Here is a 17,865-nt window from a genome sequence, read left to right as displayed (position 1 = left end):
AATGTTGATATGGTATTGTAAATCATGACATTAGTGTATCATCAGATTTATACAGGTGTCAACAGCTGACCTTAAAATTTGTCATGAAATTAATGCAAGTAGCCATTCTTTGAACTATAATAACTGTTCTTCCATAGAAATAAAAAACAGGAAATTCCAAATAAGGCATATTCAAATGTAATACTAAAAACTCCTCGGATTCCCAGTTTTGTTACATGAGTTAATCTTTAGAATTGAGTAGTGTCTTGTATTAACCATGTAGACCTTTTCACTACGTGGGCAAGCAGGGTTTTGCCAGTAATTACAACATTGTTTGGTAAGGTTTCAAAAACAAAGATGACGTCATGTACGTCTGGTGAACCCGTGAAGATTGGTCTTCATCAAACCATGTATGTCATAAGAGGCGATTAACAGGATCGGATGGTCAGGCTCGATAACTTGGTTGACACATGTCATCAGTTCAAAATTGCGTAGTTCGATGCTCATGCTGTTGATCACTGGATTGTCTGGTCCAGGCTCGATTATTTACAGACTGCCGCCAAAAAGCAGGAATAAGGCTGAGTGCGGTGTAAAACTAAACTCACTCACTCACTGGTCCAAACTTGATTATTTACAGACCACTGCCATATAGCTGGAGTATTGCTGAGTCCAGCGTAAAACTAAACTCACTCACTCACTGGTCCAAACTTGATTATTTACAGACAACCGCCATATAGCTGGAGTATTGCTGAGTCCGGCGTAAAACTAAACTCACTCACTCACTGGTCCAAACGTGATTATTTACAGACCGCCGCCATATAGCTGGAGTATTGCTGAGTCCGGCGTAAAACTAAACTCACTCACCCACTGGTCCAAACTTGATTATTTACAGACAACCGCCATATAGCTGGAGTATTGCTGAGTCCAGCGTAAAACTAAACTCACTCACTCACTGGTCCAAACGTGATTATTTACAGACCACCGCCATATAGCTGGAGTATTGCTGAGTGCGGCATTAAACAAGAAACAAACAAATAAGCTAAATGTCTGTGGAGCATCGTAACTGTTTCATCAGCTAAACAAACTGACCACTTTTGGTGTGAAGCTTTGTCTAAATCTAGTGTTACTGACATGTTAACTGTGAGCTTTTTAAAATCTGACATACTCCAAAATGTCAAGATAAAATTCATTCTCATTATTCGCATTAATTTCATGCAGGCATTTATTTCACGATTTACGGTATATACAAGTATGAATTGGCTGATGGTGGTGTTTATTCAAGGTATGTTTTGTATGTGTCAAACATATTATAATAATAATAATAATAAGGATTCTTCTATTGCGCTAAACCCCACACCAAAGTGTGCTCAAAGCACTAACAGAGTTCATAGCCATCACATGTTTACAATCCATTTCTATTGAACAGGTAGGTCTTAAGATGCTTCTTGTAACATGTTAGTGTTGGCTTCGTAGTGAAACTCATACTAGAGTCATAGTGTTGGGAATCAGAAACCAAATCCACTATCAATTATAGGAGGACTTGTGGTGAACGATTATCAATTATAATCGAAATATATACATTTTTTATGTAATCACCAAGTGTTTTTCCCCAGTTTTTTTCTAATTAGTGTTTATGTAAATATTCTGTTTATTTTTGTATCAGTATTTCTAATTACGTTCACAACAGATGTAAAATTTATTCACAGACAGGTTACAGTAATATTTACCGTAGTGATGAATACGAAACTATGAATACAATGAACATAGCTTTACGATGTTAAGCGCATGTTTGTTCGTGAATATTCGTCAAATTGAATGGTTAGTTTACTTCATTCAAGTGTGTTAAACTAAAACAACAAAAATTCAGATTAATCGAAAATATGTTTTTTACAATTGATAATTATGTTTAATCCTTCTTTCGATCGATTTTCGATTATTTCCGTTCATCGGAACACCACTAGAAACTCATGTCAATTAACTGCATGAAACAGATACTTAGTTTTGCAGAGTAAAAATGAGTGAGTGAAAATTGTTTAATGTTGCCTGCAGCAATTCATGCCGTGTTTTTGCAGTCGGTGATATTGACCATTCAATCTGTTGGTATGATCTGATAATATTCTGTCACTTTTCCTTTAACTATTACTGTTGTTGCCAGCATAGTTACGGCTCTGTGTCAATAAGGTACACAAAAACCTATGCTGGTTGTAGAAGGCAACTCAATGACACAGGTGGTCGGGCTGGTTGACATGGTGAACCAGAACTAGATTTTGCTCATAAAGTTTATCAATCACTCTTTTATCTGGTCCTGAAATTAGCTAAGTTTGTTAAAGGAACAGTCATTGTGATTACCAAAATTCGGGACAAATACCCTCTGAACAAATACTATAATGACAATTTGAAAATGTCTGCAGGCTGTGGAAATAATTATGTCTTTCTCAACTGGACAGTGGGTTTTTGCAGAGTTGCATCCCCTAGTTAAGCTAGGATGCTCTGAATATGGGTCGCAGTCCAAGAATTGCCTCAGTGGTCTTGGTCTGTCAGTGCCTTATGCTGTATTTAGGGTCAAACTTGTGTCACATTGGCCTCTATTTCATATTATTAGGGGGAGGTGGGGTAGCCTAGTGGTTAAAGCATTCTCTCGTCAAGCTGAAGACCCGGGTTCGATTCCCCACATGGGTGCAATATGTGAAGCCCATTTCTGGTGTTCCCTGCCATCATACTGATGGAATATTGCTAAAAGCAGCGTAAAAGGAAACTCACTGAAGCTCTATTTCATGTTATGTGGACACACCTTGAAATTACTTAAATACAGTTATATTGCTACATTCAGGAACTGGCTCAAGCTTTCTAAAGCCTTTACATTGGCTCTATGCAGGGTACACTTAATGCTCTTCCATCAACAAATGATAATGGATTTCCACTAAACGCGATGCACCCCATGCTGAAGTCTAGTGCAACTGACAGCTGTCACACCTTAGCTTACTATGCAGCTCTATTGAACATTGTATTCAGTTTCATATGCTATCATAATGAATTTTTTTTTCTTGAAACAATATATTATGGCTTGAATGATTTCATTACTGATGCATAGGAGTGAAACAGTATATTCTACAAGGTAGCTGTGTCAGTTGATAGTACTGTGACGGTGACAATATTACTGTAGCAACAGGAACATAAACACCAATAATAAATGACAGTCGAAGAACCAATAATATCGCAACTATGTTAATAATCAACAGCTTGGTAGTTGCAGTTAATTACGGTAGAAATGTATTTTGCGAGTTTACCACCTGCATGCAGGGTTGGTTAATCACAACAAAATTTTCAGGTTTCCTGGTTTGAAAAGCGAAAGGAAGAAAAATGTTTGTCTTTGAGATTGCAGCAATACTTTGTTTACATGTTTGAAAGGTGTATTACTAAAACAGTTGTGAAAATATCCTCCAAAATGACCCCTGTTGTTGCTCCATGTGAGTATGGGGTGAGTGAGTATGGTTTTAGGCTGTGTTTTGCAATATTCCAGCCATGTGATGACAGGGACACCAGAAATGGTTTCAAACATGATCATAGGTTTCTGGTGTGTCCAAGGGACATAACTCTGCACAGCGAACTATGATGCCTGAGACCACCGCGATGCTACGAGATGCTGTGCATACTTATAACAGAAAGTATGTGAGATGGTTTGAATCCTTCCTTGTTTGAATGGATGCTTTGATATTGACTTAAGTGAGTTATGCTCTGGTATCACTGGACTGACTGACTGACTGACTGAGTTTGGTTTTATGCCGCTTTTAGCATTATTCCAGCAACATCACGGCGAGGGACACCAGAAATGGGCTTCACACAATGTACCCATGTGGGGATTCGAACCCGGGTCTTCGACATGACGAGCCAACGCTTTAGCCACTAGGCTACCCCACTGCCCCCTGGTATCACTGGAGTTGGATGCAGTATTCCATAGTGTTCAGGGAAACATTATCAGTCTCTCCCAGAACAAGTATTAATAATAATGTAGAAAGGACACTGGTACTTGTTGATAAAAATCAATTATTTTCTTAAGATATATTAAAATTTCATTATGTTCATGCATCTCTTTGTGAAGTAAGCATTCTGTGAACAAATGATCAGACTTTTCATGTCTGTTTCATCGTATGTATATGTTGTTTATTCAAAGAATCACTAATTTAGTTAAACACAATCATGTTTAGACTCAAGGTTCAGCATAAATACCGGGGGTATCCCTTTTGACATTGTACTAAATCACCATTCACAGCAGTATCTTGTATATGTTCTGACATCAAAATATCTGATATTCACTCTGAGTATTCATTATTCAACCATGACAATAGCACATAAGGGAATCATATATCTGATCCTTCAAGTCACAAAGTTTCAGTCTAAGAAAATATGCAATCAGGAATACCAGTGTGAACTTTCCACCATATTGGACTCTACTTAGATAATACTGGTCCAGTGAAGCAGGAATTTCACCAAATTGTTCCCACTAACAGTGACACCAGAATTCGTTTCAGAGGTTCAAATCCAATTTCAAGTAGGCATTTGGAAAGGAAACGTACTTAGTAGAGAGGTTAAACATGTTACCTATTTGTTTTTTTATCTCTTTGGATGCTTTTCATTTTTACCTTAAGTTCACCTTTGAACACACTTCACCATTTAAAACTAAGCCATTTTTGTTCAAATTTATGATCCCACCTCCGTGGTCTTGTACATACAGCGTCTTTCCAGAAAGTGGAAGGGACGTGTCGATCCCCCGACCACATCACACACAAAAGACATTGAGCTTGTTGTTACTCTGCCTTCTGCTTGGCATGATTTGGTAGACACATGTCATTGCATCCCAATTGTGTAGATCGATGCTCATGCTGTTGATCACTGGATTGTCTGGTCCAGACTCTATTATTTACAGACCGCAGCCGTATAGCTGGAATATTGCTGAGTGCTGCGTAAAACTAAACTCACTCACTCACTCATTCCATCAAATTTTCTTCCGACCGTTAGATTTTAGTGTTAGATTTTTGTCCTCAATATTTATGTAGAGAGTATTTGAATAGCTATGTTAACAACATCATTTTTTAAATTGTCTGTCTTTTTTTGACCTATCAAGATGAACTACATTGCCTGTGACATTAGTCATACATGATACATACAAGACATTCATTTTGTGGTTGAGAACAGTAATTTTGTTGTGCGACAAACTTACGACAAAATCTCGTTTACAGATCAAGTTTTTTCACACTGTGAATGAAAATTAGGTGAGATATATATTTTAATCAATACATCAGTGTCTTTCTCCGACACTGTCAAGGACATAGAAGAAGCCATTGACGTCAAACCAAAAGGAATCAAATTTTCTGTGAATCATTACATTTGGTTGCCAAGACTAGCACCATTACTTGTTGGGCAGCATTAGTCAAATTACACATACACAACCTGATGAGGGATCTCAGAACTTGTCGCAGATGGAGGCATCTTACTCTGTATTTAAGTATTATGTGGAACAACTGAATCATATTATGTATTTATCATGATAATGATCAGTGTTTATGTTTTCTATACTGATCTTTGTGTTGGAGTGAGTGAGTGAGGTTTTATGCTGCTTTTAGCTATATTCCAGCAATATGGTGGGGGCAACAGCCATGGGCTTCACACATTGTACCCATGTGGGGAATCGAACACAGACCTTTAGTGTGACAAGTGAACGCCACGCCACCTACCTGTTTCCAAAAGTACAAAAAAACACAATATATTTTAATCAACAAACAGATGCGTGAACTTTTCTTATAATTATGAGGGGCAGTGGGGTAGCCTAGTGGGTAAAGTGTTTGCTCATCTCGCTGAAGAAAGGGGTTTGGATCCCAACATGGGTACAATGTGTAAAGTCCATTTCTGGTGTCCCCCCATCGTGATATTGCTGGAATATTGCTAAATGCAGCGTAAAACTAAACTCATTCACTTATAATTATAAAATGGGCTGAATACGAGTACAAGGCATGACAAGCGAATCTAGTCTGGGTTCTCAGCAGGACGGAGAAATGCTTTAACCACTAGACTACCTCACTGTCACTTTTATTTTGGATAAACCAGTTTGCTTAACAGTAAGATATTTGCCATGATCTATGACTAAAGTACTTTAGTTCTCACCAGGATAGCGACTAACAAGATCGGGTGGTCAGGCTCGCTGACTTAGTTCACATATGTCATCGGTTCCCAATTGCGCAGATCAATGCTCATGCTCTTGATCACTAGATTGTCTGGTCCAGACTCGATTATTTACAGACCACCACCATATAGCTTGAATATTGCTGAGTGCAGCGTAAAACTAAACTACCTCACTCACTCTCACCAGGATAGCTGAGATACATTGCTGAAATTTGAAGGAGCTTTGCTTACAGGCCCTTGTGTCTTTGCGAGGATTAAAGATTTAAAAAAATATTGATTTTGAGATGATCCCCGACTCAAAATGCTTGACAGTACAATGCATCATGACAAGGCCGGATACTTCAGTGCACCCCACCCGCCTGCTTTGCCAATCGCTATGCTACCATCGCGTGCAATCGATTAAAACATAATGTAAACATAATCATGGTTGATTGGCCTGTCGAGGACCGCTCATGACACCTACCAATTCTTTTTTGTTATTTCTGCAAGTCAATTGAAACCTGATTTTGACTCTCAACTAAACGATCTTGACACATATGGATGACGATATATCCACACTGAACGGGTGTGTGTCAAGCCCTTGTCACTTTATCAATTGATATCAGGATTGATATAATTGATATCAGGAGACACTTGGGTGAGATTCTCTATTTCTTAACTCAATATTGGGGTGGTGGGGGAGAATAGTACTTAAAGCATTCACTTGTCACGCCAAAGACTGGGTTCAATTCCATATGGGTGCAATGTGTGAAGCCCATTTCTGGTGTCCCCTGCCATGATATTGCTGGAATATTGCTAAAAGCAACATAAAACTAGATTCATTCACTCACTCATTTAAGTCAATATCAAAGCATCCATTCAAACAAGGAAGGATACAAGCCATCTCACATACTTTATAAGTATAAACAGCATCTCGTAGCATACCAGTAGTCTCAGGCGTCATAGTTGGCTGTGCAGAGTTATGTCCCTTGGACACACCAGGAACCTATGATCAGGACCGGCCCATGCTCATGGGTTTTACTTCATTCTTCCCTCCTATATTAAGCAGACAGCACTGATCTACCTTGAATACTGATTCAAAGTGCTGTTTAACGCAACTCTCACAGTGATGGTAACAATCAGTTATTATCCATATGGTGAAACATAACCAGTGTCATATACTATATCACTTTTGCCTAGCAACCATTGTTTCTGTATTTCGTCAATGACGTCATTAAACAATTGAATGTGACGTCAGTTAACAGGGCCGTCATGTTGCTTACTGTAATTTACTGTACAAATGTACATTAATGAAATAGATAATAATAAAGAAATTATTACATTCACAAGTGTGCCATCATTCTCAATAATCTCCAGGGTATACGTTACGATCACTCTCCACTATACCCTGGATGCAACCACGGCTTGGCCTGATAATTATATTACCTCCCTTTGCTGGCTCCGCATTCTCACAGTAGACAATCAGCTAAGCAGCCGTTACATCCGAGCTTGCCAGTGTCAACAAAGATAGCAGTCGCAGTCGCGAAGGTTTGTTCGCAGTGCCACTCAGATTTTTGAGCAAATAATACAGACACATTGTCATATCTGAAATTGAAAAAAATATATGAAAGAACGCCTTCTACCTCTTTCAGAGTACCCCTGCATCAATTGTGCTGCCAAGTTTAAACGGTTAGATAATTTAAGAAGCGAAAGTGAGTTGTGATTGGTTCGCTCAACTTCCTAGCGTAGACACCTGATTGGATAAAACGCCAGCCAAGGGAGGTTTCGTATAAGGCATATGACACACTCACTCATGTAATAACCTTTATGTATGTCATTCTATTTGAAAATACTCTTGACCTATAATGAGAATCAGCTTTGTGTATCAGGGAAAGTTCAAAATAACCCAAGCTAAAGTGGAGTGGTATAGAATTTGTTTTCCTTGAAAGACTTGAGGTCTATTTATGTAGACCCTTTTTCCATCTCCCCTGTGTTCTGTAATCAGTCATGGTGAAACTGCAGGAAGTATCCTGCTGATGCTGTTGTTTCACTGCATCATTCATGGAGTACTTCTGGAGCTGTACAACAGCCATCTTTATAAGAATAGAGAAAGAAGGGAGATAAAAAACATAGTTTTGCAGATTTGAAGATATTATGGATAATGCTCAATGCACGGAAACTTCATGTGGGGGATATGCATCATAGCTTTCAAATGTTAAAATGGATTTGCAAAGCATTCAGGATTCCATTATTTCTATCAATATCATGGGACTATCAATTGATCTAAATACTGATCAGTTCATTGATTTATTTCAGTGCTACAACCAAGTAAAACTATTGTTATGTGTGAGTTATATTTCTGGCATGGCTGTAAATGCTTACTCAATGCTCTCATCTGAAACCCAGCTTAGAATAGGTCTCCCAATCTATATTCCTTTTTTTTTGTGTGTGTGTGTGTGTGTGTGTGTGTGTGTGTGTGTGTGTGTGTGTGTGTGTGTTGTGTTGTGTTGTGTTGTGTTGTGTTGTGTTGTGTTGTGTTGTGTTGTGTTGTGTTGTGTTGTGTTGTGTTGTGTTGTGTTGCGTGCGTGTGTGTAAGCCTAGTGGTTAAAGCGTTCACTCATCCCACCGAGGGCCCGGGTTCGATTCCCCACATGGGTATTATGTGTGAAGCCCATTTCTGGTATCCCCCGCAGTGATATTGTTGGAATATTGCTAAAAGAGGAGTAAAACCATACTCACTCACTCTATTCCTTGTCACAAGAGGTGACTAGATCTTGGTGCCATAGAAACCCTATAGTGTTGTACTGCTATTTTCTTTGAGGAGATAACTTTAAGTCTAGTGGATAGAGTGTTTGCCTGGAGAGGGAACATTGGTGCTTTGATCCCTGACCACATAAGATGGTACTCATAACCCAATCTTTTGGCTATCGCTATAAAATTGGCCTAGATCCATACTATTACAATCAACAACAGATGCATGAATACAATATTGATGTATCATTAGATGTTAACTATTGATAAAACTATATCAGTGTTATTTCTTCATATATCCCCTGCAAAAAAAACCTGTTTATATTTATGAAGATTAGTATGATAAAGATCAATAATGAAAATCATGAACATTCTTTTCTATTTATTGTCATATCGGGATATAGTAAACAACTTGTCTGTCTGTCCGTCTGTATTTTAATTTCTTGTCTGGACCATATATCTAGGACAAATAGGAACTCATCCAGGAAACTTTGCACACACAGAGAACAGGTTGTCAACTGGTGCATTTTGCTATATAGGAATTTCTAGAATTTTTATTTTTCCTCGTTCATGGCAACAAGTATGACTTGGACTCTTTTCATAGTAGTGTCCTTGTCCAGGCCATATCTCTAAAACTAATGTACTCGTTCACAAAACTCTGCACACACATTGATCAAAATGACAAATGGTGCCTTTTGATATTTAGATATTTTTGGAATTGTTATCTTTTCTGTTTCCATGGCAACAAGTTTGATTCAGTTGACAGTGATGTGGGTTTTTTTATGGCTTATCTCCCAAACTAGCATCTTTTCTTCAAATTGCCACTTCCTAAGCTGGTATTTGACTGAAATTTAGTTGTTAATTACAACTTTATTGATGTTTGCATTCATGTAGCTGTACTATGAAAAAAGAGCTCTCTCAGCCAATGTTTGAAGATGATTACATCCACTTGGTCATCTAAACATAATAAAACCTGACATGCAAATAAAAAGTTCCTTATTCCATTTTGTCAATAGCTCAATAACCTGTTTTCAGACAGATGGATACATATACTCTCAGGAAGTTGGACATATGTCTCTTGCAGCACTTGATAATCCCCCTTTATCAAATTTGTGGGAAACAGGGGTTTGTCATTTCTTGGTGACTTTTGTTTAATTAACAGGTTAAGCCTTGTCAGCATTAAATAAACAAATTTGTATTTATACACTTTCAGAATGATTTATTTGTGTGTTAATCAAGATGGGACTGATAATTGTGAGTCAAAATATATCGATACTGAATTGATCCAATGTCTGTCTGACTGGTGAAGAAAGCAGCAAATAAACTAACATACTCCCATTTTTTATGTTTCAGGAAGCTCTCATCAAGAATCTTCTTTCCAAGCCTTTTAAAATCCCAATCCCTAATTATCAAGGTAAGTCATGAATCTTTAAATTTTCTTTAATTTTTCAGGGTACCCGGTAGGATGACATGGTAAAGGGACTGTTTACCTTCCAACTTAGCCGTGTCATTAGAGAGATTTTATAATGTGTGAATAAATTATTTGATTTCATATGATGAATAATTGGAGTTGATAATTACCCTTATATATGTATATAAACTATATAGCTTCTGTATCTGACAAAATACAGTATGTTTGTGCTGTCAAAAATCCTAACATATACAGGCCAACAAAATTCACACATTGCATGCATGACCTTCACATTTGCCCGCCTCATCAGCTACATGCCATACTAAATTGCATGCATGTAGCCTAATCAGTGATAGAGAGATTTGAGTATGCATTTACAATGAAAATATGATTCATGTTTAAAAGTTTGACATTTAAACATCTTGGGCAAGTCCTAATTGACCAATTGCAAAGCTCCAACAAAAATGACAGAACATGACATAAAATGAATGATCAGCTGATCCCACTGCTTCGGCCATCAGGTGATTCCCTATTGTAGATTCATTATTCTCCCCAGGAGCTTCATCATTACGAGCCCTTGGTGTACGGAGGCAGGGCACCAGGCAACCCCTGCACGACCCTTATGAAGAGGGGTCCCTCATTCTGTACACACCACCAGAGTTGTCTGCCCATGACCAGCTCAAGGCGGACTTGTAAGTACACTGAAAGGGTTCAATTCATTTTCTTGTGTGTTTATAATGTTACATTTGATTATTCATTGTCTGTGTACTATGAGACTTGAAGTTGTCTCATCCCTAACTGCCAGGATGGGCTCAGTGGTTAGTGCATTTGCTCCTAATGCTCAATGATCTGTTTCAATCAATTCATCGATCAGTCAGTCAATGAAAACAATGATTACATTTGTTTGTTTGTTTATTAGTGCATGAAGCAATTTTCCTGGAACTTCATGGGTTCAAAACCTATTAACTCATGTGATTATTTAAAAAAAACAATCATTTTATGGTTAAATTTGGGCAAATCAGTCTAGTTAATGAATTATTAGTATGATGAGAATTTTACTAATATACCATACAAGGGCACATGACATACACGTTATAAATTTTTAGCGGTAGTGTGCCCAGCTGAGTACTCTGAATTCTGTCTGACTGTTCTGAATGTCAGATTAGGTTTGTGTTTTAATGTTTGTTAAAAGTATAGGAGGGAACTGTTTATGAATTAGAATTTTGCTTAATGTTTTAAGGATCAGGGACAGACTTTTAGCTAAGTGTATTTAGTATATTGCCATACAATTTATACTTTAGAGAGTCAAATGGTTATTCCACACTTAAATTTTCACACTGATGTATTCTTTTTGCCGTGTTTGTGGTAGACATTTATGAGTGATGTTAAGTCATATGAAGATAATATGATGCTAATGTTCCCCCAGAGAAAAGCAGCCCGTCCATGTGGTGGTGGACCCTCTCCTGTCCAAGGTGCTGAGACCTCATCAAAGGGAGGTAATAACTTGCCTTGCACAGGTTGTACACTAAAATGACCTCAGTGTTCAAACATATTTATTTTGACATAAGGTTTTAATAAATTTCAGGGGCGGTGGGGTAGCCTAGTGGTTAAAGCGTTGGCTCGTCACGCCGAAGACCCGGGTTCGAATCCCCACATGGGTACAATGTGTGAAGCCCATTTCTGGTGTTCCCCGCCGTGATGTTGCTGGAATATTGCTAAAAGCAGCGTAAAACCAAAACTCAGTCAGTCAGTAATAAATTTCAAAGAATAAATACACTTTGTTTTAATATTTAAATGCTCAGGTTGAGTATTTTAATCTAATGGTGTCATTGTTATCATAGGAAAGTAAAGTGAATATTGGAGAAGATTCTAGAGCAGAAATGACTTGTGGTTTAACCTACTTCTGTTTCCTTTGCAGGGAGTCAAGTTCATGTATGACTGCATTACAGGCTGTCAGATAGAAGGGAGTTATGGCTGCATCATGGCCGATGAAATGGTACAATCACAATTCTTGAACATTCATATTGTTTGCCTTGCACATTGGTATTGTATTCCTTTCATTAATTTCATAATAACACTGGGACCAAGGTAAATTCTGGAATAATCTACCTACCTGGAGCATCTGTCATAGCTGTTAGTCCAAGCAGTGTTTGACTTGTCCAATATTTCCCTGATGAACCAGATTCATCTTGGTGATGAGGTTTGGCATCGTGGTGTTTGGTCAAATACTGCTACAGAGCACCAGTCGTAGGAGTTTTTGACTCATCAGATATGTCCTGTCTGCACCATGATAATTTTGTGAAATATAATTTTTAACAGAAATATTCTCAAAATGAGCAGTTACCTACAACTGGAAACCTGCTTGTATGTCTTTTGAGAAGTGTGGATCCGTCTGACCATGTCTTTATTTATTGCCCTTTGGTTGTTGTTCCCATGTACATTGTTTCCGTCTGCTCCAGGGCCTGGGGAAGACACTGCAGTGCATCTATTTGTGTCTGTGTGTCTGTGTCTTTATTTATTCCCCTTTGGTTGTTGTTCCCATGTACATTGTTTCCGTCTGCTCCAGGGCCTGGGGAAGACACTGCAGTGCATCTATTTGTGTCTGTCTGTGTCTTTATTTATTCCCCTTTGGTTGTTGTTCCCATGTACATTGTTTCCGTCTGCTCCAGGGCCTGGGGAAGACACTGCAGTGCATCTATTTGTGTCTGTCTGTGTCTTTATTTATTCCCCTTTGGTTGTTGTTCCCATGTACATTGTTTCCGTCTGCTCCAGGGCCTGGGGAAGACACTGCAGTGCATCACACTCATGTGGACATCACTGGTAGGTACCTACACACATCAAGCATGGAACACTCCTTGTTTTATAGACTTTCTTCATGAAATTGTCAGTTCTTAATAGGGTAGACAATTTTTTATTTTTTTTCATTGTCAAAACAGGCACCATGTAACATGGATACGAATAGTAGTGTTCAAAACATATTTTCCTAGTCCTTATGTTTTCATTATTCTTGGGATATAATTTGAATAATGCTCAGTGTCAAGCAAGATTCATTCCTCTTAAATTTTACAGCTAGGCCTATACCTGACTGCATTTTTAACACGATTAAGATTATGTATTTTTTATGGAGAATGTTTTTGTTGAGACACAAGTGTCTGAACATAAGTAATACATGTTTCTATAACTGTATGTTGACAGAAGCAAAGCCCAGACTGCTGCCCTTTGATTGAAAAGGCCATAGTTGTGTGTCCCAGTAGTTTAGTGAAGGTGAGACTGCCACCATAGTTGTGTGTCCCAGTAGTTTAGTGAAGGTGAGACTGCCACCATAGTTGTGTGCCCCAGTAGTTTAGTGAAGGTGAGACTGCCACCATAGTTGTGTGTCCCAGTAGTTTAGTGAAGGTGAGACTGCCACCATGGTTGTGTATCCCAGTAGTTTAGTGAAGGTGAGACTGCCACCATGGTTGTGTATCCCAGTAGTTTAGTGAAGGTGAGACTGCCACCATAGTTGTGTGTCCCAGTAGTTTAGTGAAGGTAAGACTGCCACCATGGTTGTGTGTCCCAGTAGTTTAGTGAAGGTGAGACTGCCACCATGGTTGTGTGTCCCAGTAGTTTAGTGGAGGTGAGACCGCCACCATGGTTGTGTATCCCAGTAGTTTAGTGAAGGTGAGACTGCCACCATGGTTGTGTATCCCAGTAGTTTAGTGAAGGTGAGACTGCCACCATAGTTGTGTATCCCAGTAGTTTAGTGGAGGTGAGACTGCCACCATAGTTGTGTATCCCAGTAGTTTAGTGAAGGCTAGACTGCCACCATGGTTGTGTGTCCCAGTAGTTTAGTGAAGGTGAGACTGCCACTATGGTTGTGTGTCCCAGTAGTTTGGTGGAGGTGAGACCGCCACCATGGTTGTGTGTCCCAGTAGTTTAGTGAAGGTGAGACTGCCACCATGGTTGTGTGTCCCAGTAGTTTAGTGAAGGTGAGACTGCCACCATAGTTGTGTATCCCAGTAGTTTAGTGAAGGCTAGACTGCCACCATGGTTGTGTGTCCCAGTAGTTTAGTGAAGGTAAGACTGCCACCATGGTTGTGTGTCCCAGTAGTTTAGTGAAGGTGAGACTGCCACCATGGTTGTGTGTCCCAGTAGTTTAGTGAAGGTGAGACTGCCACCATGGTTGTGTGTCCCAGTAGTTTAGTGAAGGTGAGACTGCCACCATGGTTGTGTGTCCCAGTAGTTTAGTGAAGGTGAGACTGCCACCATGGTTGTGTATCCCAGTAGTTTAGTGAAGGTGAGACTGCCACCATAGTTGTGTATCCCAGTAGTTTAGTGAAGGCTAGACTGCCACCATGGTTGTGTGTCCCAGTAGTTTAGTGAAGGTAAGACTGTCACCATGGTTGTGTATCCCAGTAGTTTAGTGAAGGCTAGACTGCCACCATGGTTGTGTGTCCCAGTAGTTTAGTGAAGGTAAGACTGCCACCATGGTTGTGTATCCCAGTAGTTTAGTGAAGGCTAGACTGCCACCATGGTTGTGTGTCCCAGTAGTTTAGTGAAGGTGAGACTGCCACCATGGTTGTGTGTCCCAGTAGTTTAGTGAAGGTGAGACTGCCACCATGGTTGTGTGTCCCAGTAGTTTAGTGAAGGTGAGACTGCCACCATGGTTGTGTGTCCCAGTAGTTTAGTGAAGGTGAGACTGCCACCATGGTTGTGTGTCCCAGTAGTTTAGTGAAGGTGAGACTGCCACCATGGTTGTGTGTCCCAGTAGTTTAGTGAAGGTGAGACTGCCACCATGGTTGTGTGTCCCAGTAGTTTAGTGAAGGTGAGACTGCCACCATGGTTGTGTGTCCCAGTAGTTTAGTGAAGGTGAGACTGTCACCATGGTTGTGTATCCCAGTAGTTTAGTGAAGGTGAGACTGCCACCATAGTTGTGTGTCCCAGTTGTTTAGTGAAGGTAAGACTGTCACCATGGTTGTGTGTCCCAGTAGTTTAGTGGAGGTAAGACTGCCACCATGGTTGTGTGTCCCAGTAGTTTAGTGGAGGTGAGACTGCCACCATGGTTGTGTGTCCCAGTAGTTTAGTGAAGGTAAGACTGTCACCATGGTTGTGTGTCCCAGTAGTTTAGTGAAGGTAAGACTGTCACCATGGTTGTGTGTCCCAGTAGTTTAGTGAAGGTAAGACTGTCACCATGGTTGTGTGTCCCAGTAGTTTAGTGAAGGTGAGACTGCCACCATGGTTGTGTGTCCCAGTAGTTTAGTGAAGGTGAGACTGCCACCATAGTTGTGTGTCCCAGTAGTTTAGTGAAGGTGAGACTGCCACCATGGTTGTGTGTCCCAGTAGTTTAGTGAAGGTGAGACTGCCACCATAGTTGTGTGTCCCAGTAGTTTAGTGAAGGTGAGACTGCCACCATGGTTGTGTGTCCCAGTAGTTTACTGAAGGTGAGACTGCCACCATGGTTGTGTGTCCCAGTAGTTTAGTGAAGGTGAGACTGCCACCATAGTTGTGTGTCCCAGTAGTTTAGTGAAGGTGAGACTGCCACCATGGTTGTGTGTCCCAGTAGTTTAGTGAAGGTAAGACTGTCACCATGGTTGTGTGTCCCAGTAGTTTAGTGAAGGTAAGACTGTCACCATGGTTGTGTGTCCCAGTAGTTTAGTGAAGGTGAGACTGCCACCATGGTTGTGTGTCCCAGTAGTTTAGTGAAGGTAAGACTGCCACCATGGTTGTGTGTCCCAGTAGTTTAGTGGAGGTGAGACTGCCACCATGGTTGTGTGTCCCAGTAAAGTAAGACTGCCACCATGGTTGTGTGTCCCAGTAGTTTAGTGAAGGTGAGACCGCCACCATGGTTGTGTGTCCCAGTAGTTTAGTGGAGGTGAGACTGCCACCATAGTTGTGTGTCCCAGTAGTTTAGTGAAGGTGAGACTGCCACCATGGTTGTGTGTCCCAGTAGTTTAGTGGAGGTGAGACCGCCACCATGGTTGTGTGTCCCAGTAGTTTAGTGGAGGTGAGACTGCCACCATAGTTGTGTGTCCCAGTAGTTTAGTGAAGGTGAGACTGCCACCATGGTTGTGTGTCCCAGTAGTTTAGTGGAGGTGAGACCACCACCATGGTTGTGTGTCCCAGTAGTTTAGTGAAGGTGAGACTGTCACCATGGTTGTGTGTCCCAGTAGTTTAGTGAAGGTAAGACTGTCACCATGGTTGTGTGTCCCAGTAGTTTAGTGGAGGTGAGACCGCCACCATGGTTGTGTGTCCCAGTAGTTTAGTGAAGGTGAGACTGCCACCATAGTTGTGTGTCCCAGTAGTTTAGTGAAGGTAAGACTGCCACCATGGTTGTGTGTCCCAGTAGTTTAGTGGAGGTGAGACTGCCACCATAGTTGTGTGTCCCAGTAGTTTAGTGAAGGTGAGACTGCCACCATGGTTGTGTGTCCCAGTAGTTTGGTGGAGGTGAGACCGCCACCATGGTTGTGTGTCCCAGTAGTTTAGTGAAGGTGAGACTGCCACCATAGTTGTGTGTCCCAGTAGTTTAGTGAAGGTAAGACTGCCACCATGGTTGTGTGTCCCAGTAGTTTAGTGGAGGTGAGACTGCCACCATGGTTGTGTATCCCAGTAGTTTAGTGGAGGTGAGACTGCCACCATAGTTGTGTGTCCCAGTAGTTTAGTGAAGGTAAGACTGCCACCATGGTTGTGTGTCCCAGTAGTTTAGTGAAGGTGAGACTGTCACCATGGTTGTGTGTCCCAGTAGTTTAGTGAAGGTGAGACTGTCACCATAGTTGTGTGTCCCAGTAGTTTAGTGAAGGTGAGACTGCCACCATAGTTGTGTGTCCCAGTAGTTTAGTGAAGGTGAGACTGTCACCATGGTTGTGTGTCCCAGTAGTTTAGTGGAGGTGAGACTGCCACCATGGTTGTGTGCCCAAGTAGTTTAGTGAAGATACCTGATGATATTTCCCACCAAAACATTTATTTCAAAGAAGCTTGTTACTTGCACAGAAACAGTATGAAGTCAGTTATTTACTGAGCGTAAAAAGATGTCAGTACTATGTTTGTAATGTTTCAGAACTGGTACAATGAAATCAGCAAGTGGCTGGGAGGGCGTGTGAAAGCTCTCGCTATCGACAGCGGCACAAAGAGTGAAATCGATAAAAACCTGAGTAAGGACTCTATATACGTTATCTTGCACAATTAATCAGTTAAAGCTGAAACCTGTCTTTATTTAAACATGCATCACTATATTACTGTTTCACCTCTCTGAATATTGCTAACAGCTGCGTAAAACTAAGCTTTCTCAATCACTGTTTCCCCTTACTACAATCCACTGATTCACCTCACTACAATCCACTGTTTCACCTCATGACAATCAACTGTTTCACCTCACTACAGTCCACTGTTTTTCCTCACTACAATCCACTGCTTCACCTCACTACAAACCAGTTTCACCTCACTACAATCCACTGTTTCACCTCACTACAATCCACTGCTTCACTTACTAGAACCCACTGCTTCACCTCACTACAATCCACTGCTTCACCTCACTACAATCCACTGTTTCACCTCACTACAATCCACTGCTTCACTTCAACCCACTGCTTCAC

General features: G+C 40.4%; 1 protein-coding gene across 1 annotated transcript in view; it reads left to right on the top strand.

The window, feature by feature from the left end:
* The window catches only part of LOC124284039 (DNA repair and recombination protein RAD54-like), a 49,542-nt gene that overhangs the window by 7,437 nt on the left and 24,240 nt on the right, over positions 1–17,865 (top strand). The window contains exons 4-10 of the mRNA XM_046720087.1: positions 10,240–10,300; positions 10,854–10,989; positions 11,724–11,793; positions 12,216–12,293; positions 13,070–13,117; positions 13,493–13,561; positions 17,331–17,424. Coding sequence (XP_046576043.1) covers positions 10,240–10,300; positions 10,854–10,989; positions 11,724–11,793; positions 12,216–12,293; positions 13,070–13,117; positions 13,493–13,561; positions 17,331–17,424 — 556 coding nt within the window. The remainder of the gene's footprint in view (positions 1–10,239; positions 10,301–10,853; positions 10,990–11,723; positions 11,794–12,215; positions 12,294–13,069; positions 13,118–13,492; positions 13,562–17,330; positions 17,425–17,865) is intronic.

The sequence above is a fragment of the Haliotis rubra genome, unplaced genomic scaffold (assembly GCF_003918875.1).
Source record: "Haliotis rubra isolate DU_JTF1 unplaced genomic scaffold, ASM391887v1 Scf328, whole genome shotgun sequence".
Classification (NCBI taxonomy): domain Eukaryota; kingdom Metazoa; phylum Mollusca; class Gastropoda; order Lepetellida; family Haliotidae; genus Haliotis; species Haliotis rubra.
This window is presented reverse-complemented; position numbering and strand designations above follow the sequence as displayed.